General features: G+C 40.6%; 1 protein-coding gene across 1 annotated transcript in view; it reads right to left on the bottom strand.

Annotated features, from left to right (window-relative positions):
- The window catches only part of LOC109403813 (uncharacterized), a 171,699-nt gene that overhangs the window by 23,158 nt on the left and 125,119 nt on the right, over positions 1-23,422 (bottom strand). The window contains exons 5-7 of the mRNA XM_062852821.1: positions 8,254-8,480; positions 7,149-7,389; positions 6,873-7,041 (exon numbers count right to left, since the gene is read on the bottom strand). Of these exons, the coding sequence (XP_062708805.1) occupies positions 6,873-7,041; positions 7,149-7,389; positions 8,254-8,480 (637 nt within the window). The remainder of the gene's footprint in view (positions 1-6,872; positions 7,042-7,148; positions 7,390-8,253; positions 8,481-23,422) is intronic.

The raw sequence follows: 23,422 nt of genomic DNA, 5'->3' as shown, positions 1-23,422 counted from the left end.
TCAATCCTTTCATGAAAAATTATATGTCAATTGGTTAGTGTACATCTTGTCATGGTATGTTTCATGCATAACATCAAAAATTTACAATACGACTATATACTAGAATGTTAGTGCTGTTGAATGATAGCTAACTTGGCTTCATGTCCTATGTTGCAAGTTACCCCACAGATGGGGAAACTTGCAACAAGCATGTATTTCGCACCTCCTGATTAGGTAGCAACGTATTTTGGTAAACTAAGTGCTGCATAGTATTCTACTCGGGGTAATTAGCGTACACGATGCTTCACAGGATGTTTCAAATGTTTAGATTTTCAATGATATTGATTCAAAGTCGAAAAGTGTTGCAAGTTACCCCATTTGACGGTAACGATATGTTTTGCAGGTAACTTTTTGATACTGAATTTTTAAATTTACTAAAATTTGTCATTTTTTGATATACTGGGCATTTTACCTATCATAAAAAGTATCTGAACCTAATGCTAATTAAAACAAGTTCCATAAAAAGATAGGAAATTTTATGAGAAAAAACTTTGCCGAAGACTGCATTGCGTTTTTTCTATCCGTTTTAGAGTTATTCACGATTTACTATTTGGTGGAATTTGAATTTTAAGGTATTTTTCTAAAAATGTCACATATGAACTTCTTAAAAACACATACAATGTAAAAAAAACACGTATGCTCAAAAAGTTTTTGTCTTGATTGTGTTTAGGAATTATGGTGGCATCATTTATTGAATTTTTGTTTCCGTTGACAAATCCATTTTCTTTGATATAGAAAGGTACCTACTAGCGAGAAACTTTATCATTAGGTACCATTTTGAGATGCCTCAGTAGGCCATGGCATTTTTAACGGTGATATACTGACAATGGTTTATACGAGCATCGCACGGCACATTTTCTATAAGTATCATTCCGCAAAACATGCCGATTTTGTTTTTCAATGATGTTGTTCAAATCGTTCAAAGACATGAATAAAACGTTCTAGTAGTCCTTATCATTTTGATCAACATATAGGATGATAAAAAATGACGTCACTTGTTTACGTCTAAAACTGTTGTTTACCAATAATAGCCTACCTTTTCTTATTATATGCCGCGTGTGTGTTATGGTAATCAAATTGTTCTAACTTTGGGTAACATTACGTTAACTCGCTGGTTCATCTCATCCTACCCGTTTCAATTTGACTCGGTGTATCTTATTTTCGGTGTTGATAAGATAGTTTAAGTCGCGATTCGTATTCGCCTTTATTCACTTTGCCACTGTTTCGTGGGTTCTTTCACTGGTCCAGGACTCATACGTCTTCGTGTAGAAAAATAATTGAGAATTTCGACATGAAAGTAAGATAAACGCGAAAATATGGCTCAACATTTTGTGGAGAATATCTTTAAAAAATCAACAGGCAGTACTAAGCTTGTCAACAGCAGGGATGAGATCATTCATTTGCAAAGATTTACATTCCAAATTATGTATGGATGAATTGAACCTTGTAGTTTAATCTGGAAGTTCGCCGAATAGCATTAGGGTCGCACACGCATACCAAATTCATGAACGAGCTGTGAAGGTAACTCTCCACGCGGTGAATGTAAATTACATTCATGCCGTGGAGAGTTGCGTTTGCTGCCTCTGTTGACTTTATCATTGACGCTACGCTATTACATTGTTCTACAAAGTTTCAGGTAAAACGAAAATGAAAAAATGCTTCATACATTAGTTTTTGCTACGATGTTTCTGAAGCGAGTTATTCGCAAGTGAATGTAAATGATTTCAAATGAATGATCGCATCCTTGGTCAAGAGAGCTAGCTTTTTAAGAAATCTTAGCCATTTAATTTCTTTATGAAGGGATTGAATAACAAAAAATAAAAACCAATTAATGATGTCACCATAATTCCATAACACAATCAAGATTAAAACTTGTTGAGCATACGTGATTTTTTACTTTATATGTGTTTTTAAGAAGTTCTCATGTGACATTTTTAGAAAAATACCTAAAAATTCAAATTTCACCAAATAGTAAATCGCGAATAACTCTAAAACGGATAGAAAAAACGCAGTGTTGTCTTCGGCAAAGTTTTTCCTCATAAAATTTTCTATATTTTTATGGAAATTGTTTTAAATTAGCATTAGGTTAGGTTCAGATACTTTTTATGATGGGTGAAATGCACAGTACATAAAAAAATGACAAATTTTAGTAAATTCAAAAATTCAGTATCAAAAAGTTACCTGCAAAACATGTCGTTTATTATTTTTCCATAGAAGTTTGGATCCATATCAAGCTGTAAAAAATACAAAAATAGTGGGTATTGCCAATTTTTGTACGGTAAAAAATATTTGTATGAAATTTATTACGAAAAATGGCCATTTTTCAAAAATCTCACCAGGGCGACCTCTAAACGTCATTTGTGAAAGTTGCCGTCATACAAAAGTTTGTTTCTAACACCCTTAGCTATCATTTGCAGGGTGAGCCCCCAAGCTTTTCGACCATGTGCAATTTTGGGACAACCTAATGGAGAAGTTCTCAATAATAACTCGTTAAGATATTACAAGATCAAAACAATAGCAGACAAGACTTGTCGACCATTTTTGTTAAAAAAAATGCCAACATCCAGCATCGAATCTACAACTTTAGGATTCGCAGGCGGCGATACTCACCACTCGGCTGCAGCTGAATGTTGTGAATGACATGGCAGCAAGAGCATGAGGTTCTTTGCTTCTTGAGTTATTGGTGCGATATTCTTTAAATTTTTGAATAACACATCAAAATCACATCGAGCTATGACAGCAAAAAATGTTCGATTTGAGATTTGATTTAGATATTCTCGTCTGCTCGGGTAGGTATAAAACGCAAATAAGCTCAATATCTCTGCTCGGAGTGGATGGATTTCAATGAATTTTCGACACAAACTGTAACAATCTTTATAGTTTCAGATAAGAAGGGAATCATTCGCCGAGGGATGCTGAATATCAGTGTATTGAGCCAGTTTTACTCCGGTCTCTCTCTCACACCTTTTCGAGAAAATCCTCATATTTTCCAGAATGGCGTGCAAAATAATTGACTTAGTTAACTCGTATTTGTGTAAAAACTCCCATACTATCGACAATTTGACATAGGGTTGATCCTGCTCTTGTCGATTGCGTTCCACTCCGGGCGAAGATGCATGTGGAATTTCAAAGAAATAGGGGTTATCGGGGTTATTTGAAGATATTTCAATGTGTAAGGCCGTGCGGTGAGCCAAACCAGCTCCATTCGATACTACGAAAGTTTTTACACAAACACGATTGAAATAAACTATTTATTTTGCACTTCAGGATTTTTCTAAAATGGTAAAAAATAGGGAGAATGAGGTGATTTCCAGCATCGTGCGGCGAATAACACCCTCCTTACCTGGAACTGTAGAGATTTATGCTGTTTGTGTCAAAAATTCATTCGAATCCATCCTCTCCGAGCAGAGATAATGAATTTAGTCGCGTTTTAACCTATTTTTTCCCACTGTGCGCTGGCAAAGACGCAAACATCAATATTTTTCAATGAAATTTTGAGATTCACTTCATTATAAGTTGTAGTTTCAATTATGCTAAGAGTTTCAAAAATTGGCATATAGTAAGGTGGGGCAAAAGTTCGACCCTAGTTGAAAATACATTTTTTTTTTCAAAAAATCGAAGCAGATAAAAAAATGAATACTGTGTGGTGATTCTACCATCCATGAGCTAATATTTGCTGAACTAAGTTACGCCATATGTCTTTTCAATTTTGAGTTACAACACTTTTTGTATGTGTGCGTCTTATTCGAACTCTTTCCCCACTGGGGCAAAAGTTCGAATCTACCCGCATAACCATGAACTATATTTGTACTGTTTATCATACTGTTCGCAACTATTAATAACAATATCTCAATAGTGTAGTAGAACATCCAAAGCAACAATAAGCCAACAGTATCATAAACGGTTTCAGCAGTGTGATAGATGGTTATCGACCAAAAAACAGTATGGGGAATAGGCGGTTAAGTTATGTTACAATAAAAAATCGCTCATTTTCTCGAACAAAAATTTTTGTTTACAGTTTGTCAAAAGGTCAACATACCATCCATTTTTTGATCAGATCACTGATAAGCAAACAATTCGAGAACAGTTCTTTATTGTACAATATGCGAGATTTAACCGTATACCATATTGTTCAAATATTATTTCACAATTCATGATTTAAATTCAATCAACTTGATATTTTTTTACCAACTACTTTCACAATCAAACAGCTATCATATCGATTTACAATGAAATAAGAGCATTTCTTCGACCGAGTCTTCGACGTTATCAAATATGTATGATCAAATGCTTATTTCATTGCAAACTCCAATGAAAACCGTTTGCCTGTAAAAGCAGTTACTAAGAAATAACAAATTGTTCCGAAGAAATACGCAAACTCACAAATTTTTAGATCACATTTAAAAAATGCGAAAAATAATTTTATTTGTAAAATATGTGTTTTTATTGTTCGTATTTGATGCCAACATCAAATTTTATCCACCGATACACCACTTACGAAACGTGCACGTTTCGCACGTCGATAGGTTCGCGCGGGTCGGCACCGATGTCGACGTTGCGTCGGGGTTCCGTAGGCTTACGAGTCGTTTCAGGAACGATGGACGCCGCGGGGTGATCACCAGCCGTATGGGCAGCAGGAGGGACGTGCGGCCACTAATGCCCAGGAGACGGTTCCCACCGACTCGAGGCGGAACTAACTCCAGCATCTCAATGCCTCTGCTGCCTTCCAATTTCTTGTTCCGGGTAGCAATCGTTTCGAGGACCTTTTGTTATTCATTGTGCAGCTGCCTAATTTTGTTGAACCTGTGTGGTGTGCGCTTGATGCCATCGAAACGGACATCTTTCAACAGGAACACCAGCTGGAGGACGGGAACGGTTTCCTGACGGGAAGATAATCGTAGAAAAACAATGAAATATTGTATTTATAAATTTCTACTACTCGTAAAGGTGAAACAACTTACCTTTTAGCAGCGATATTCTTAAACGATAGAATTATGTCTGTTGCAGCAGCACAATTTATAAGCAAAAAAACAGCAGCGACTAAACACGAAAACAAAACGATTTATTTGTTGTTTTTTTTTTCTTTTGGCAGCATGACGGCTGCGATGGGCTAGTCAGCATGAAAAGAAAAATCACTCACAATCACTGATGTGTGCCACTATTTGCCAAACTATTGAATAAGGGTGCAACAGTATGGATCACATATGTATGAGTGTGTTGCACAACGAGAAGCTTGAACAGCTTGACAAAAGGTGCTCTTACAATAACATAATTTTTTATGAGCTACCATCCTCATATCATTTGACAATGTGTGGACACTATCATATATTGTTACTGATTGGCATGGATTACTCATACTGTTTTTCATAGTTTAAAACATCTGGCTTTATATTGTTCAACAAAAGAGCGACTGTATGCGATAAGTTAACACCAACTGTTAGGCGACATTTACTGTTTGGAACTTAAGGCAAACTGTGTTTTTCTATGCGGATAGTATTTGTGGAATTTTGCTAACCGTAGCACAATATTTGGAAACTTTCGTAATAGGAATACCTAAAACCAGTTAATATTTGATGTTGGAACGCCAAATTCAGATAAAACAACATTTTTTTTTCAACTTTGATCGAATTTTCTTAGTAATTCCATCATTTTTAGAGATAATATGTACATTTTTCATAATTTTCGGTTTTTACCTGAAGTTGCCACATGACTCGAAGTCTTGTCCCACAATTCGAACTTTTGCCCCACTATGTGTGAAATATGGTTTCCAAATCTATTTTGCAAAAAGTTAAACATGCTAAAGCATCTTCAAAACATACCTAGTTACGCCCCAAAATAAAAGACCGAATTCGATTTCATTACATTTCCAATCCATGCGTTGGATGAATCATCGCATATTACAATTGTTTGATCAAAAACCAACAATTTGTCATAACTTTTCGAAATATTGATCAATTTTCATAATTTTTGGAGTGAAGGACTCTTTTCCAAAAAGGCTTCGAACAACCTCGACCCGGAAGAAATAACTTGAATTGAGCTCAAAAACTTCAAAAGAAACTCTTGCCCCACTCAAACTTTTGCCCCGCTCTACTCTATCCATATTCTTGATTTCGAAAGAATGAGTCAGAAACGACAGACGGAAGCCTGTATCGACTAATACGGCCACCCCAGAACATCTAGGACAGGTTTCACGGGGTTGTCATCGGGGACATTTCTGATTTGCAACCACAAGATGCCGTACGACGTACCAATCTTCATGATTTCGAGAGAATCAGCGAAATTGAAATTTTGTTGTAAGTTCAAGCTGAGCTTAGCTTAGCTTAGACTGACTGTTGTACATGTCAATGGCTGCTCCTTCGTAATTGATCTGAACTGGTAAGAATTGCACTAAGATCAAAGATCAAATCATCAAAGAGGCTGTGACACTCCACGTATTCTGAGAGTGCAATTTAAGTATGTTATACTCAATATTTGATCAATACCGGCGCCGGCCAAGTCCGAACAGTCAGTTGGGAAAGGGAAAGGAATGCTAGAGTGGTATGGTTGTTGATACTAGAGATGGAGAGCACTCCCCACAACCAGCACGGATGGGGTATTTGTTAGCAGAGTAGGATGTGAGATCTGAAAGTCACCTCTGGTCGATAATTGTGTGTGTTTTACATAGGTTTTGAGTTAAATTTTGTTCTAGGATAAACATCTGTTATCTGTGGTTCAAGTTTTAATTAGCGAATGGGAGAGTTAGTTGGTCTCTGGCATGTTGAGTAAATGAGATAACTAGTTTTGGGCTTCAAGAACTATGAAACTATAAGCCCCACCCTAACCAGCCTTCTTACTTGGAATCTTTCTTATTGTCATCGGTGCCACTGCTGGACTTGATACCGGACGAGGTCGTCGAGCCGGAATCCTGGTCGGTTTTCTTCAACCCCGCACTCGCCAGCGATCCGTCTATTGTCGTCAGCCACGGATTGGTTCGGATGCGACAGCGCTGCCTTGGAGACGGTGCTGTAAAATAAATGAAAAGCATCTTCTATTCATAAGCCACCGCCAGAGAAGAATTTCTATCATTAGCCCAAACGGGACCAATTGTTCGGGGCACTATTTATACGTACATTCAATGCTCCGGTAATGCTGCATACCAAGGTTCTTCTGCATGATAGGGCTCTGCATGGCGGCCGCTGCATTTGGCGCGGGTTGATGCTGTTGCTGCGATAAGGCGCCATTGTTGCTGTTGTTGTTGCTGCTGCTGTTCTTCAAGATTGCCATTCCGTTGGAGGTGGAGCTCTTGCCAGCCGGAGCTTTCACCAAATCATACGACTCGCTGGTGCACTGTCGCGACGGAGAAAGACACGGCTGCAATGAGACATAAGTAAACAGAAGATGTTATTTTAGCTGTTGAAAGGAACGTTCGGGGAATAAGAATCAGATAAATAACCACGCTTCCGCGTGGCATTCAGGATTTCATTTCCAACATTATTGTAAGGAATTTCTCTTGAGTGCATTTCCGCTTTATGCTCAAGTAAATGCTTTTGAATTGCATCTAGCTGCTTCCGAGATATTAGGTGGAAGTGGATGGGTTTAGTAAGGCCAAGTTTCTTATCCAAATTGATTCAAACGATAGTTTCTTCTCCAAAAGTTGAATAAATTTAAATTGAACAAAAACAAATATAGTTTCATTGGATTTTTAGATGATTTTAAACAAAACTTCACTCTTAGGGGTTTGCCGTTGACAAAACTCTTACAACATTTTGGTACAGAATGTGGGCATATCATCTAAAATTGGGTTTTGAACAATTTCTTTTCATGCTTAAAAGGGCTTTTCATCATCCAAAAGGACGATGACGAATTCATCTAGACAGATAAGCGAATGTAATGAAGATATAACAACAATAACAAAAATACTTTTTAGATTCCAAAGGCACTACGTATATTCTCATTCGACTTTTTATAATGAACCAAAAATAACAATTTAAGTAGTTTAAAGTTGAATCCTAAATTCAGTAAATCCTTTGAGTTTATTTGCATTATTGAAAGACAAGCACGTGAGTGAGATGATTTGATTTGCACAAGTGAAACTCAATCAATTACACGTTTGCTGGATTGCCTACAAATCTAACAGACAATGAAAACTTATTGGCTACTGCCATCAATACCATCCGGGCATTCAACTCTGGCACAGTTTCATCACTGCAGCATCCTCCCTCATCCTCAACTTACCTTCTCATCGACAGCAAACTCGACATGCTTCTCCTCGATACGGTTCAGTCCACATTTGAATTTGCTGGTACCGTTGCCGTCGTGTCCGCCGCCGACGCCACATCCTCCACCACCCGCACCAGTAAATCCTCCCACGCCGATCCCGCTGCATCCGGTAAGCCCTTTGGGAAAATAGTGGGTCCCGGTCCGGATGTTGATGTAATACTCGGGCGCGTAGGAACAACCACCTAGTGAAGAACAATGGGAGATGCAGATGAGAATAGAGGTATGAACTTACATATTTAGTGTTATCTCTGGTATGGCTATGTGGCATCGTAGTTGGTGGATCATTTTTTTAGTGCAGTACTGTACGGATGCAAATTGCGGGTATAATTGTTTTCATGACTTTTTCAGCCTTTATTGCTACATCAGCCGGTATTGGATTACCTACTTAAGAAATGTTCCCATGATTTTTCTTTTTTTTTTATACTCCTTAAGAATCTTCCAAGGACTATGGCTATGTATGGCTCATGTTGAATGGTTTCTGTTATTATTGTTCTCCTATAAACGTTTCTACAGTTAATAAATAAGTTTGCTTTCACTGTTGAGAAAATAAAAATGCTTTGACATCCATGTGCACAACAGAACATGTGCTCGATGAACAAATTGAGATTTGAAATTATGAAAAGAAATCCACGTACTCCGGTGAGACTCGAACTCACGACTCCCAATTCGCTAGACGGGCGCTTCTATTCCTTCAAGCTACGGAGTCACTCGACTATCTCCGTCGCCAGCAGGCCTAGAACTGAACTCGATTCCACAATCGCACATGGTTATCTTCTTTTCACAATCCAAACCCCCTTCGGATGGGATTAGATGAACATCTAACACATTGTCTGTTGTGCACATGTATGTCAAAGCGGGAGAGGAAGTTATTTTTAATTGTCGAGAGCTTCGGGCACTGCCTTCCAATCACTTATTGGAATGGCAATTAGTGTGCAGTCGGACTCTCGACGGGTCGGTCCTCGGCCGACCGAATACAGTAATTTCCCACATGGCTTGGTCAGCCAAAGCAAAATCAAGAAATTGACAAGTTTGCTTTGTCAACTGACCATTTTTACTTTCGTATATCGAGTGGTTAGCTCGTTTTTAGATACTCTCAGCCCAAGTAACTAAAAGTTCCACTTTCCATGCCACAATGCGAAGTTAAGATAAAGTCCCGAATGGAACTTTCTGGCTGCTTAAGAGGCTAACGATGAGCATTACTGGGAATTCGAGCACAAGCTCTGGCAAGGCTCATTGTTAACCTCTCAATCAGCTTTAAAGCAGCTTAAGATAATACTCGGAACTTTGAGGGAACTTTCAAGTTCATAGAAGTTCAGTTCAGTAGCATTGCGTTTCAATGAAGACTACGTTGTCGCTATTCGTCCACGCATCGCCGAGCTGCCTCGACCATCCAACACCGCCATTCCCGACTCCCCAGCCGATCCTCAGACCGCCCACAATCATACTCCAAAGCCAGCGTACGCCCCGCTGAACAACCTCCATCCTGTGCCGCGAAGACCACCGTCGGCCACCACCTTCACCGTAAGTTGAATGTACGCACCGATTGTTTTCTCCATAATCAATCCATTCTGTTTCCTCGTGCTCCGAAACCTCCCCACGTCAGACGCCGTGAGACCTGGCACCATAAGAGGTTTTGGAGACCCACCCCGGTAGACGGCCGGGGTCCGGGGTTTGAGCCGGTCCTCTTCCAGAACCAAGCAGTCCGAGAGCCGCAAATTACGCAACGGTATTGAATTTTTTTTTATTCTTATTCACTTAACCTAATTGGGGCACTACGTGAGCGATTCCAATTGGACGCTGCACTTTGTACAACGCCTACATGTATTCTATTCTAATTTAACTATATCGAACTGGTACCATGTGCTGCTTCAACTTTTCTACCCTGTCCACGGTAGAATGATGAGCACGATGATGCTGATGTTTGGCTGCTCTTCCTTTATCCGATTGGGGGGTCCATTATGAGTTGCGCGGTTTGCCGATATCCAAATTCCGGGTCCGTTGGAGCTATATGCTCCGAAGAGGGTCAGGTGCCAGCTGCTCTCGGGACGAAAAACTGCAAGTGCCGGGGCTGGGTTCGAACCCATGACCATCCGCTTATGAAGCGAACGTGTGGACCACTATGCCACGGGCCCCGACCGGTATTGAATTTGTGTCAACTTTATGAGGCGGCAGTTTGTTGCTGAGTGGAAACAGAAATAGCCATGCTCAAGAACAGAAAAAATAGTCATTTTGTACAGATGTAAGAGGTCTTCCAGGTGAGCACTCCAAAATGCTCCGGTAATTTCCGAGCAGAAGGGCATACCTTACATATACCATGCGAAGAGCAACATGTGCTCTAATAGCTAAAATTGTTATTGCTGTGTTATTCTACGAAATGTTATGAGAACATCATAATAACAGTTGGAGCTATTTGAGCAGAGTTTGGTATTGATGTAGTATTTGTTGGTTCAGCGGTGAAAATAGCCGAAGAACAATATTTGCTATTATATCATGAAGTCATCGAACAAATGAAACATTTAATAACAAGAAATGTTATTAGTTTGTTGTTCAATAACTTTGGGATAACAAATACAGCACTTGAAATTTCAGGTATGCATTCATTATTGAAATAACAAGACTTGTTATTTTCTAGGTGTTATTTATACAAAATTTTGGTATTCGTTTTTGTTATTTTGCCTCTTATAACCACCCAATGAAGGACATATCAAGGTATGAATACTTGATTTGGGTACCCCAAGTGCGTTTTGAATCAAACCAGACTCCAAGGTATTTCGATGTCAAAGATTGGTCGATTTATATTCTCAAAAGATTGAGTTTCAGTTTGACTGGGTTCTGCTTTCTAGAAAACTCGATGTCGTAAACCAGCACCCTATTCTGGAAGTACTATTCCAGAAGATATGGCGCTCTCTATGGCGGCCCAGCTAACACAATTAAAGGCGTTTCTAACGTCTAACGTGACGGTCGCGCAGTACCGTATGCCTCTCCTCTTTTTCTGCAGCACAACTTCGGCCATTCCAGTCACTGACCTAATGGTGTCCATTGTCGATCTACCTTTACGAAAACCAAACTGGCTGTCTGATAGCCCCGCGTTGTCCGTCCTCTAGGTGTATACCAATAACCTCGAAAGAATGATCCGCTCTAGGAGTTTCCCGGCCGTGACTAATAGGCAAGTTGGTCTACATGCCGAAGGGTCGCTTGGTGGCTTCCCGTGCTTGGGCAATAGAACCAATTTTTGCCTTTTCCACCTATCCGGAAACTTGCCTCTATCCAAACTTCTCTGCATAGCCAGTCTTACCATGTCAGGGCTAGTCTCGATAGCCGCTTTGATAGCCACCGTCGGAATGCCATCCGGGCCCGGGCCTTGTTCAGCTTAAGTGATTTCGCAATTGCGGCTAGCTCGTAATTTGTCACTGGGGAAACCTGGCTCGGACCGAGATGGTCTTGTGGCGTAGGAGCCCATGGTCTTACCTCGTGGTGCGGGAACAACGTTTCCACTATCCTCTGCAGCATCACAGGAGAGCGTTCCGGTGGTGCAGATGTGCCTTTCGTTTTGCACATGACTACCCGGTAGGCATCTCCCCAGGGGGTTGTGTTGGTCGTCTGACAGAGATCAACGAAGCACGCCCGCTTACGTGCCTTGATCTCTTTGTTCACTGCCAATTTTGCCGTCCTGTATGCCATCTCTCGCTCCGCTCTCAACTCATCGGCTCTTTGCATCCTTCTCCTTGCCCTATGGCAAGATGCGCGGAGCTCCGCGATTTCTTGACACCACCAGTATACTGGTCTCCGTCCATTCCTGGGTATGGATCGCCTCGGCATTGCCGCGTCGCTCGCTCGTCTCAGGGTACCAACTCGACCATCGCTACACCCTTAAATGAAACAACACAGCGCACGAGTAACTTCCACGCAGCGAGAAAAAAGACAAAGGATTTTTCACGCATATTTGTGTACGACTGGATCAACACAAAAAATGTGCTGATCCGGTAGTATACAAATCTGCGTGAAAATTCTTTTGTCTTTTCGGTCGTTGCGTGAAAGTTACTCGTTGCTCTGTGTACATCGAGTTCTGCGTGTAGACAGGTAGTCGGTGTTCTGCTCCATGAGCAGTCGCTCTACAGGTTAGCCATCCTCGGTGAGTGTCGGTTATCCTCGACTGCTGCCGTCTACCGCCATATTCGATACTGTATCGAATCGCCAGGTGATCACTATGCGTGTACCCGTTGTCAACTCTCCAGTCTAAGCTAGAGTTAAGACCCGTGCTCCAGAAGGTCACATCAATGATGGACTTCGCACCGTTCCTGCTATATGCGTTTGTACTGATGACATTCGCAAGCTCAACGTTTAATCCCGCCATAGCCTCGAGTAGAGCCCAACCTCTCTCGTTTGTAGAGCGACTGCCCCACACGACCGCCCACACATTAAAGTCCCCACCGTTGACCAAAGGACTCAGTCCTACTAGTGCGCTTGCCAGTGAGTTTAGCATGGACGAGAACTGGTCTATTAGCCACCTGGTTGGGGCATAGCAACTGCAGTAGAAGACCCCATCGATCTTCGCAATTGCGAAGCCCTCACACGTAGTGGGATTATCTCCTGGACCGGGTACCGACTGGTCGTACAGATAGCTACTTTCTTAGCCTTATCCGCTACCTAGTTCCCGTTATTGGGGGGAATGCGATAAGGATCCGAAAGTAGTGCGATGTCTGTACTTGACTGCGAGGCGGATTGCCACAACAGCTGCTGTGCGGCTTCACAGTGATTCAGGTTCAACTGTGTGACCTGCGTCATTTTCGGCCGTTCTGTCCTGTCACCTGAAGCACACTTCCGGCGGCTCACAGACACTGGGTGGACACTCCGCCCAGCTCGATGCGCTTGGCGCGTCCACATTACAGTGCTCCTTAAGGAGAGCAGAGAGCTCCTCCGCGGTGGCGATCTCATCCAGGTTCTTGCACTGACGAGTCACTTCCGGCGTCAGAGCCCTCACCTGTACCTTCTCTCCTAGCACTTCCTGTACTAGTGCCGTGTAAGAAGAGCCCTTGTTGACGGCATCCTTCTTGAGCACTAGCATCATCTCTCCTGTTCTAGTGCGCCGGATGCTTTTGACATCCGCGTCTAGCTTCGAGAGACGATTCTCGTCACGCATAGCCCGCCGCAGCACATCGTTCGTTCGTTCGATCAGGCTAAGGCCGGGGTGGCCTCTGCTGTACATAGTAGCCGTCTCCATTCCACTCGGTCCGTGGCTGTTCGTCTCCAGTTTCACACTCTGCGTAGGGTCCGCAGATCGTCCTCCACTTAGTCGACCCACCTAGCTCGCTGCGCTCCACGTCTTCTTGTACCGCTCGGATGACTCTCGAGAACCATTTCAGTCGGGTTGCTATCCGACATCCTGATGACGTGACCCGCCCACCGTAGCCTTCCGATTTTCGCGGTATGGACGATGGTTGGTTCTCTCAGCATCTGATGCAGCTCGTTGTTCATTCACCTTCTTCAAGTCCCGTCTTCCATCTGCATTCCGCCGTAGATGGTACGCAACACCTTCCGTTCGAAAACTCCAAGGGCGCGTTGGTCCTCTGTACGTAGGATCCATGTTTCGTGCCCATAGAGGACGACCGGTCTAATCAGCGTTTTGTAAATAGTTAACTTCGTGTTACGGCGAACTTTATTCGATCGTAAAGTTCCTGCGGAGTCCAAAGTAAGCACGATTTTCTGCCACAATGCGCCTCTGAATTTCTCTGATGGTGTCGTTGTCGGCGGTCACCAGTGAGCCCAAGTACACGAATTCTTCAACCGCCTCGATTTCATCACCGTCGATATAAATTCGAGGTGGCGGGCGCGGTGATTCCTTCCTGGAGCCCTTTGCCATCATGTACTTTGTCTTCAACACATTAATGACTAATCCGATTCGCCTGGCTTCACTCTTTAGTCGGATGTACGTTTCCGCCATCGTCTCAAATTTTCGAGCAATAATATCAATATCATCAGCGAAACCAAGCAGCAGAACGGACTTCGTGAAAATCGTTCCACTCGTGTTTATCCCCGCTCTCCTTATTACATCCTCTAAAGCGATGATTCCCAAAGTGGGCGAAATCGCCCCCTAGGGGGCGAAAATCAAGTCGAAGGGGGCGAATATTTGGAAAACTAAAATTGGGGGACGAAAATACTAAAAAGGGGGCGGTTTTTAAAGTAATTGTGGATCAAAGTATTGAAAGTATTAAATGCCAACTGAATAATTAAAACTCCCTTAAACATTTCAAGATTTTTTGTTTCTAGTATTTTAGAAAAAGGTCTGTTTCAAAATCGATTGAATAAACAGAATTTTTGATGTTTATGTGGACTTTTTGACAAAATTGGTGAAAAACAGACGATTGCTACACGAATTTCCGAACGAATTTCTAGCGATTCTGGAGATTTAATCAATAAGAAACTTCTATGGCAAAAATTCCTGATTGATTTCTCTAAAAATTTGGAAAGGAAGAGGATTTATTTTTACTTGATGAATTTCAACCAAATACATGAAGTTTAAGATTAATCTTAGAACACTTTTCGCATGAAAGTCGTCACACATTATTGTTAAGAAATATTTCAGAGAAGCTACCCGAAGGAATTCCTAACGTAACTTATTGCTAGAAGCTATTTTGAAATTGTTGTTTTGAATTCCTTCAAAGCCATGTAATGCATGCCTGTTTATTTCACATTCAAAGTTGTCCAATTTATAAAAAGCTTGTCAATTCATTGCATTTTAAATTACTGAGCAATGCTGACTACATTCAAAAATACATCATGTATTTTTTGCATAAACTATATTTTTGTAATTGAGGAGCCCTGAATCAAAGGGGTGTAGTAAATGACCATTTAGTCGATTTTGAGCTGAGCGTAGTATAAAATTCTTCAAATTTCAAGCTTTTATGAACTTTTTTAAGATTGTTTCTACGTTGTTTGAAAAAAAATAATAATAAATCAGAGAAAATTGGGTTGATTTTGAAACTCCATAATTTTTTTTGAGATGAAAAATTGATCAAAAACTTTAAACCTCATTTACTTGAAAGTGTGTTTTTATCACTTACATGCCTTTGCTTCTAATCCCCTCAATTATTTTTTTTATTACCCACCAGTCTGATTTCAGTACCTGTGATCAAACATCTCGGGTGTTGAAGAACATCCTTTTAGAACACTGGTAAAACATCTGATTGAGGCTAAGGATCGTTCGTTTTTACATGCAATAATAGTTTTTTTTTCTCAAATGCAGACAATCAATGCATTTGGAAAAGAACTCAATGAAAAGGAGAGCGATACTAAATGAGATACATTAATTACCAGTTTGCCACGGTAGCGTCAAATAGTGGGTTTTTGAAGGCTTCCGCTTAGAATTTTAACATGGAAGAATAAATCTCACTTAGGGGGGCGAAAATGTTTTTCACAAGCTTCGAGGGGGCGAAAGCTCCTAAAAGTTTGGGAAACACAGCTCAAAAGCAATGTTGAACAGCATGCACGAAAGACCGTCACCTTGCCGTAACCCATTGCGCGATTCGAAGGGACTCGAAAGTGTCCCTGATATCGTCGCCCTGATCAAACGTATTAGTCTATCCTGAAATCCGCAGAATATCTGCATAGCTTTTTCCCTCTGTTTTGAGAACCAGTGCGTTGCCCCTCGTGCGTTTGCGAGCTTCGCTTTGGTTTTACTCAAAACCTTCTCTTTTCGCTTCTTCTTATCAACCGTAATCCAAAGGTTCTCCTTCCCTTGAACCGGTTGGTCACCGCTACATTTACTCGACTCGGGGTTTCGGTTCCTTACCAAGAGCTCGGTTTGCGACCGGCTTAAGATTGCTTGCACGTCGCGGGCGTTTACCCCTTACCGGCCGCTCTTCGTCGACGGATCTCGGTCTTTTGGCTTGGGCCGAGATTTTCCCTCTATCTGTAGCCCCATCTGGCTGCACCCTAGTCGCGCTCTCTGTAGAGGTCCGTTTGCGTGGACCTCTCAACTCTACCGGCGTCAATCACTTTGCCTCGCTCGACCAAGAGATCATACTCTTTCTTGGCCTGAACCACCGAGTTGCGGAGTCTCAGCAGACCTTTTTAAAGGTCTTTGCTGATATTATTCCGCCCGCTCGTATAGCCGATCAGCTCGTTGAGTTGTACAACGACCACCAGCAATTTCGGAAGCCTATCTCTATTACGAATCAGCCCACGCGTGAGTCCCGCTCCACTCATCTGCGTGTCCTCGGTCACTGACCCGACCCTCGGTGTTCCGTACTCCGACACTTGAGGGGATTCCACCCTCGCCGCTTGCGTTGGTTATCTAAGCATTCCGCTTCTCGCGAACGGGTTGATCACCTAACCCTCCGTATTCTCGACGTCTTTGATTAAAAACGAACTTGTCACTGCTATAAGGGTCCCCCTTAGAGCCGCTGTCCCTCACTGCCACTGAAGTAGGGAGGCCACCCACAGGTTGGCCCAGGCCCTTATGGGACCTGAGCTCAGAGCCAGGATCAGCGTTAATCAGGATACTTCAACTGAACAGTTAGTTTCCTAAGCTGGGTACAGATCGGGAAAGTAGTTTTAGGCCTCGTCAAGATTTTATGGGACGGAAGGCAGCTCCTACATTAGCCCACCCGTAGTTTCAGGTCATTGTCACCCGGCCCTACTAAGAGGATAGAATGCCGTCGCCACCAGCACACCTCTACTCCGCGGACATCTAAGAGTGTACCATCTCGTTGACCAGTTGCTTCGCGCGCGCCAGTATTCCGTAATCACAAACTTACTGGCATTGCTCCAGATGTGCCCAAGGCACCCCTAACCAGACTAGGACACTTTGGAATCGGTGCCGATTCGCTTGTACAGAGTTGATGCTTCCGGATGTGTGATATTTCTGAAGACGCCCAGCAGAGTCCACTGTTGAACCTCCACCACACCTAGGCAAACTCCGCTTGAACAATTCGTGTGCAATGCACATGATGCTCAGTTACATTGCGATGCCAAAGGTGGTGTGTCTTCACTGAGGTAGTGGCGTCGGTCTACTAGATTGGATCCGAGCCCGCGGTTGGAAAGGGGTCCCAGGTAATGGCCAGGGCAGGTGGAGACCCTACTGTCTGCAACCTTCTGGTGTAGCTGATAAGGTACCCTTCAGGCCTAGTGATACCCTTGCCTTCAGCAGGCCAGATCAGTTTGGACGTAATCATCAGTTCATGATGCTTGCAAAACAGTTGGGAGCGGGCATGTGGTTGACCCTGCCAACCTTCCGAGGACAAAAGGAGTTGTAAGGACTTCTCGGGAAATTGGCTAAACGACAGCATGCTATCGTGATGGACTCTCCAAAGCGAGTCACCGATGTTCGTTGCTGCAGGCTACGCAGTTAACCTTGAGGGAGCGATGTGTTCTAGCCCCTGTCTGAAGCAATGCCTACTTAGTGGTTCCGGAGCAATGTATAGGGTTTGGCGACCATGAGTATGTGTTTAGTGGGTCGAGGAGAGAGTAGTCCTGGCTTTTATTTTTTTTATATATAGAAGACGGCCTTTACCCCATACTACCCGGACCTTCCTGTTTGTGTGTCTGTTTAGAAGATTTTCCCCTCATGGTTTAGAGGAAAAAAAACTAAGCTAAGCTTTCATTTAAGAATATACTAAAAAGGCGGCATTCCGTACAAATACGGTACGGCTACCATTCGCTTGTTGCTATGGGAGCAAGTGAAAAGAGGAAGCGAGAAAGCAGTGGCAAGTTTCCCAAAACGAAACATAACATTATGCAACACACCAGACCAGACAGACGGGGTTGTAAATTGAAACACCCATAGGAGCGTAACGGGGTAGGTACATCTCCACAACACCCTTCCATGATGCGATGGGAGGTGTTATTTTTTTCTCTCACGTGGGACGGAAAAACGTGTTTATTGAAAATTTTGCTCGTTTTTATGGTGCAATAAAATTCCATTACAACGTCTCGATGTTTTCGAACTGGCGCGACACCCAGGTTGCTGCTACTGCTAGGGGGTACGTTTGGTTATTGTACTCGATAGGGGATGAGGAAAATCTGCAACGGAAATTGGAGGGTAATGGAACTGTTGCTGGCGTTGAAGAGCGTGTTTAAAAACGAGCGATGATGAAATGGTGGTGCACTGATGGTTATTTTACAATGCTTTTCGTCTTTATCATCCTGTGATGTTAAACTCGCCTAGTATGTAGAGTTCATTCACTACACATACCTTAATGGTTTTTTTTAGTTATTTTGTGCTAAAAACTAAAAATCTAGGATATCAGACTGTACAGTCGTCCTTCTAAAAGTAGTTCTGAGAATTGTTCTGCTATATAGCGTTGCGTGCTATTGATTAGCTGTCAATCTGTGCTGCATTCATCAACTTTTACCATCAACAATCGAGCCAAACTAGCTGTGTGGGTTAGTCAACCACTGAATTCAATTAGTCCCCTATTGATATTGAAGTTTCGAACAGGTATAGATACATATTTAGTTCGTGAATGTGCACGACAGCAGTGTAAACTGAAAGGAAAACGACAACATAATAGCTTTATTATGTATTCCTCGTGGTTCCTGTGGTGTGCCATTAAGTTTGAGCTGCTTATTTGCGAATAGCAAATATTGGGTTACATGAACTACATGCGCTATTAACCACTTAATTTGAATTTATATTAATTTTTGTACTTATCGGTCGATGGAGTTGCTTTTATACGTTTTTACGCCGTAACCAATAATGCTTGAATGTGGAATAAAATGTTGATGAATGGAGCAAAATTTCACCTCTTCATTCTATTTAAATTATTATCTGTACCAAACCGCTAGTGTCACCGAATGAGATTGCAGCTTCACCGATAAAAAAAATACAATAGGAAGCAATCAGTGAAGTACTAGATTGAAAGTAGTGAGCTGGATTTGTGTATGGTGAGATGATCAGTTCTCCATTTCTGTAATGAAATGGTACAAACAGCGTAGGTTATATGATTTCTTGACTAATTTGATGCTATTTGAGTAAAAGTTTGGGTAACTGTGTTGTTGTTTTATTTATTTCTTGCAACTTCAACAACACAGTTACCCAAACTTTTGCTAAAACAGCATCAAATTAGGCAAGAAACCATATAACCCACGTTGTTTGCACCATTTCATTGCAGAAATGGAGAACTGATCATCTCACCATACAAAAATCCAGCTCACTACTTTCAGTCTAGTACTTCACTGATTGCTTCCTATTACCTTCCTGCATCTCAGATAAACTTAAATGAACAGTCACGCGCCCCATTTATTCCCAACGGATATCTACCAGCTGTTGTTGAATGGCAGTTCCTGCCAGTGGTGTAGGCGCCGGAATGACTTGACAGGCTGAAACCGATGCTGTCAAGTATCCAGCAGAAGGCACAGTCAAAGAGGAAAATCACGGTGAACTTATCAACATTCGTATGCAAATAAGAAATGTTAACCTAACCCAATTGACTTGGGTGCTTCCCGCCGCCATTCATCCTACATTGCCTATAACATTGTACTATAACATTGGCAATAACACAATGTGGGACAGAGTTTTCCCTTTCCACCTGGCGGGGAACGGCGAAAAGGCAAATGGAATGCTGAAGGCTTCCGTTGGTGAACCAGGATTCTCCCGTAACACGATTGGAATTGTATATTTATTTAGGTTACATGGTCGGATGGAATAGTGAAAACTTTCAGCCATTTGACCCAAGTTGAATTGATTTTCTGGAAATTGTTCACTAAAGAGGTTAAAGAATATTCATAATATTACAACCAAAAACCCACTATCGAGAAAATTAGGCTACGACTTATTTCAAAGAAACCCCTCCATCAATTCTTTTTTTACGAAAGTTTCCTGTAATTATAATTATCGCGGAAGAGGCATTCTTGCAGGAATCCCTTATATGAGTTCAGCAAGAATTCTTCTAAAGATTCTTTCACGAATTATTTTCAACTGTACTCCATCTCATGTAATTCTTTAGAATTTTCTCCACGATTACTTCCAGGAACACCGTCAGTTATTCTTTTAAGGATTTTTTCAGGATTTTTATTTTTTTCCGATTTATTTGTTGAAAGAGTATTTTGCAGGATTTCCAAGAACGGATTCAGCAAGAATTCATCCAGCTATTCCTTCAGAATGCATTCCTGTCCAAATATTCCTCCAGGAATTCATCTATGAACTTTCCTTGGGTCTTGTACGAAATTTCTTAAAAGATTCATCAAGTTTTTTCATAAATTCCTTCAGAAATTCCTTCAGGGATTATTTAGGAAATTTCTTCAAAGATTGCGACTGTAGCTCGTACATTTGCTCCTCTATGTATTTCTTCATACATTTATGAAGAATTTCCTTTAGGAATATTTTCAGAACTTGTTATAGTTTGTCAAGAAATTGTTAAGGGCTGAAAGTCTCTTAAATAAAGACAAGTCAATCAACCAATCAAGAAATTCTTCTAGGTATTTCTCCAGAGGTCCTAAAGAAAATTTTTTAAATACAATTTTACAGAGTTTAGAGATTCTTTAAAAAAATCCTCTAGAATTTTCGTTTAGAAATTCATAACTTTTTCGAGAAGTTCTTTCAGAAATTATTGCTGGAAATTTTCCATAGGTTCTTCCAGGTATTACTTTATGTATTCAGGTATTCTCTCAGGCATTTTTAAAATTCTTCCAGAAAATTCTCATGAGATTATTCTGGAAGCTTCTCCAGGGGTTTCTTAGGATGTTCCTCCACCCTCCAGGTATTTCTTCATAGAATGCTAGGTATTTATTCTGACCTTTCTTCAAGGATTCTTTCAATTTTTTTAGAGATGCTCAAGAAATTTCTGCAAAGATTCTCTCAGTGATGATCCTGCAGAATATTCTTTCAAATCTATTCCTTGGCATTTCCCAAGAAAGTTTCCAAAAATGTCCCAGACTGAATACATCAGAGAATTCTTTAGTTCTATCAGGTGTTGTTTTAAAAAAACCTGTAAAAATCTATGTTTTCTAGGAATTTCATCAGTGGTTTTCTAAAGAAATCCTCCTGGATTTTCTTTTGTTGCTGTAGTAATTTTTTCAGGCAGTGCATCAGGGATTTTTGTGTACTAATTTCTCCAGAAATCGTGTAAAAAATTTTTCTAGGAATTTCTCCAAAGGTTACTCAGAAAATCATTCGATGGATCCCTTTGAAACTTATTGAATGATTTCTTCTAGAGTTCTACTAGTAGCATAGTCTGCAATTTCTGCAGAGACTTCAGGAGCCATTTTTTGGAGAGATTCCTTCAGAAATTTCTCTATGGATTCTTCCAGGAATACCTCCAGAAATTTTCCAAACTTTTTTTTCATGGAATTTATTTGATTGTTCCTTCATGGGTTTCTCATGTTTTTTTATATGCATAAAGGAGGTCAACCAGTAGTTCCTTCAAAGATAACTGCAGATATAGCTTTAATTTTTTTTCCTGGAGAGTTTCGAGATTTTTTTCAAGAATTTCTTTTAGGAATCTCCAAAGGTTTCACCAGGAGTTTTAGGCGAGTGCTTCAGACAATACTCCAGGGATTTCATTTGAAATTCCTTCAGGGATTCTTAAAAAAATCCAGTAAATTTTTAAATTAAATTAAATTTCTAGAAGAACTTCTGAAAATATCTCTGGAGGAATTTTTGAAAGATTTCTGCAAAAATCTTAGGATATATTTCTTGCTGAAATTCCTGAAGAAATCCCAAAATTCTGCGATACATTTGAAGGTAAACCTAATGAATTACAGATGCAATCAGAATAAGAATTTCTGAAAGAATCTATGACTGAAATCTCCAGTAGAATTAATTAAAATAAGTAATTACTTTAGAATCTCAGGAAGTAATTTCTGAAGAAATTTAAGGGAAATTCTTGAAGAAATTACCTGTGGAAATACCTGGAGACACCCTCAAAAAATCTTTGGTAGAATTCATGGAAAATTTTTTGAGGATTTTTAAGGAAAAATCCTTTTCGATAATGCTTGTAGGATTTTCTGAAAAACAAATCTGGAGAAATATGTGGACGTATTTCTGAAGTAATTCCTGGAGATGCGCCTCGATAAGCTTCTGTAAAGATCCCGAGAAAAAAAAACTCTTAAGGAAATTCGGTTTAAAATCCTATAGGAAATATTTCTGTATGAATAACTTAGCGTAATCCCCAGGGAAAATGCCGGCGAAATTCTTGGCAAAACATATGGATGACTATCTGGAGGAAATTCTGAAAGAATTTCTGTATAAAATCCTGCAGGAATCACTCGAGGAAGTCCTGACTGAATCCCTGAAAGTGATACTGCAAGATGAACTAGCCTCGCGTTTAAAATCTCGTGAATATAATAAAAAGAAAACGAAAATAATGCAAAACATTCTGGATTATTTCATTCTGGGAGAATTCCTGCACGATTTTGAACGAATGCTTGAAAAATACCTGTACGAATTAATGGAGAAATCTCTAGATGATTTACTGAATAAATCACTGGAAAAATTTATAAAAAAGTCTTTCCTAGGAAAATTTTGGTCAAATTTATGGAGCATCCCAAAAAGAATTTCTAAAGGAATCTCCAAGTTAATTTCAAAAGAAACTCCTGGTAGAACTACTGAAGGAAACTAAGGACTTTTTTTTTTCAAAAAAGTCTGTAGATTTTCTAAAGATACCGCTGGAGAAATTTCTGGAGGAATGTTCAATTTTGGATTTCTTGAAGGAATCACGGAAAGCATTTCTGAATGAATCCGTTGATAATTTCCTGTAAGCGTTCCCGTATGGCTTTCTGAAGAAATCTATTAAGTAATTTATTAGTAAACCCATGAAAGCTTTTCTATATGATTTTTTGGAAAAAATTCTGATGGATTTTCCAAAAAGATTTTGAAGGAAATTCTAGAGCAACTTCTGAAGTAATCCATGAAGCAATTTCAGAAAAAAAATATTATAAAGGGGTAAACTATGGAAAACTTTGGAGAAAATTCAAAACAAAACCTTGTGAATCCCTAAAAGATTTCCTGAGAGATTTCTTAAAGCAATCTCATGAACACAAGCTCATCGACATCGAAGAGCACCGTTCTTATACTCGACCCTTAATATGTTTCTAAATGATGTTCATGGATGGTTTTCCTAATGAATCCTTCGATAAATTTCTGTAGAAATCTCTCACAGAATTTCTGGAGGATACATTTAAGAAT

This window comes from Aedes albopictus, chromosome 2, assembly GCF_035046485.1.
Source record: "Aedes albopictus strain Foshan chromosome 2, AalbF5, whole genome shotgun sequence".
Classification (NCBI taxonomy): Eukaryota; Metazoa; Arthropoda; class Insecta; order Diptera; family Culicidae; genus Aedes; species Aedes albopictus.
Note: the sequence above shows the minus strand (reverse complement) of the source record. Positions and strands in the feature narration are given on the sequence as shown.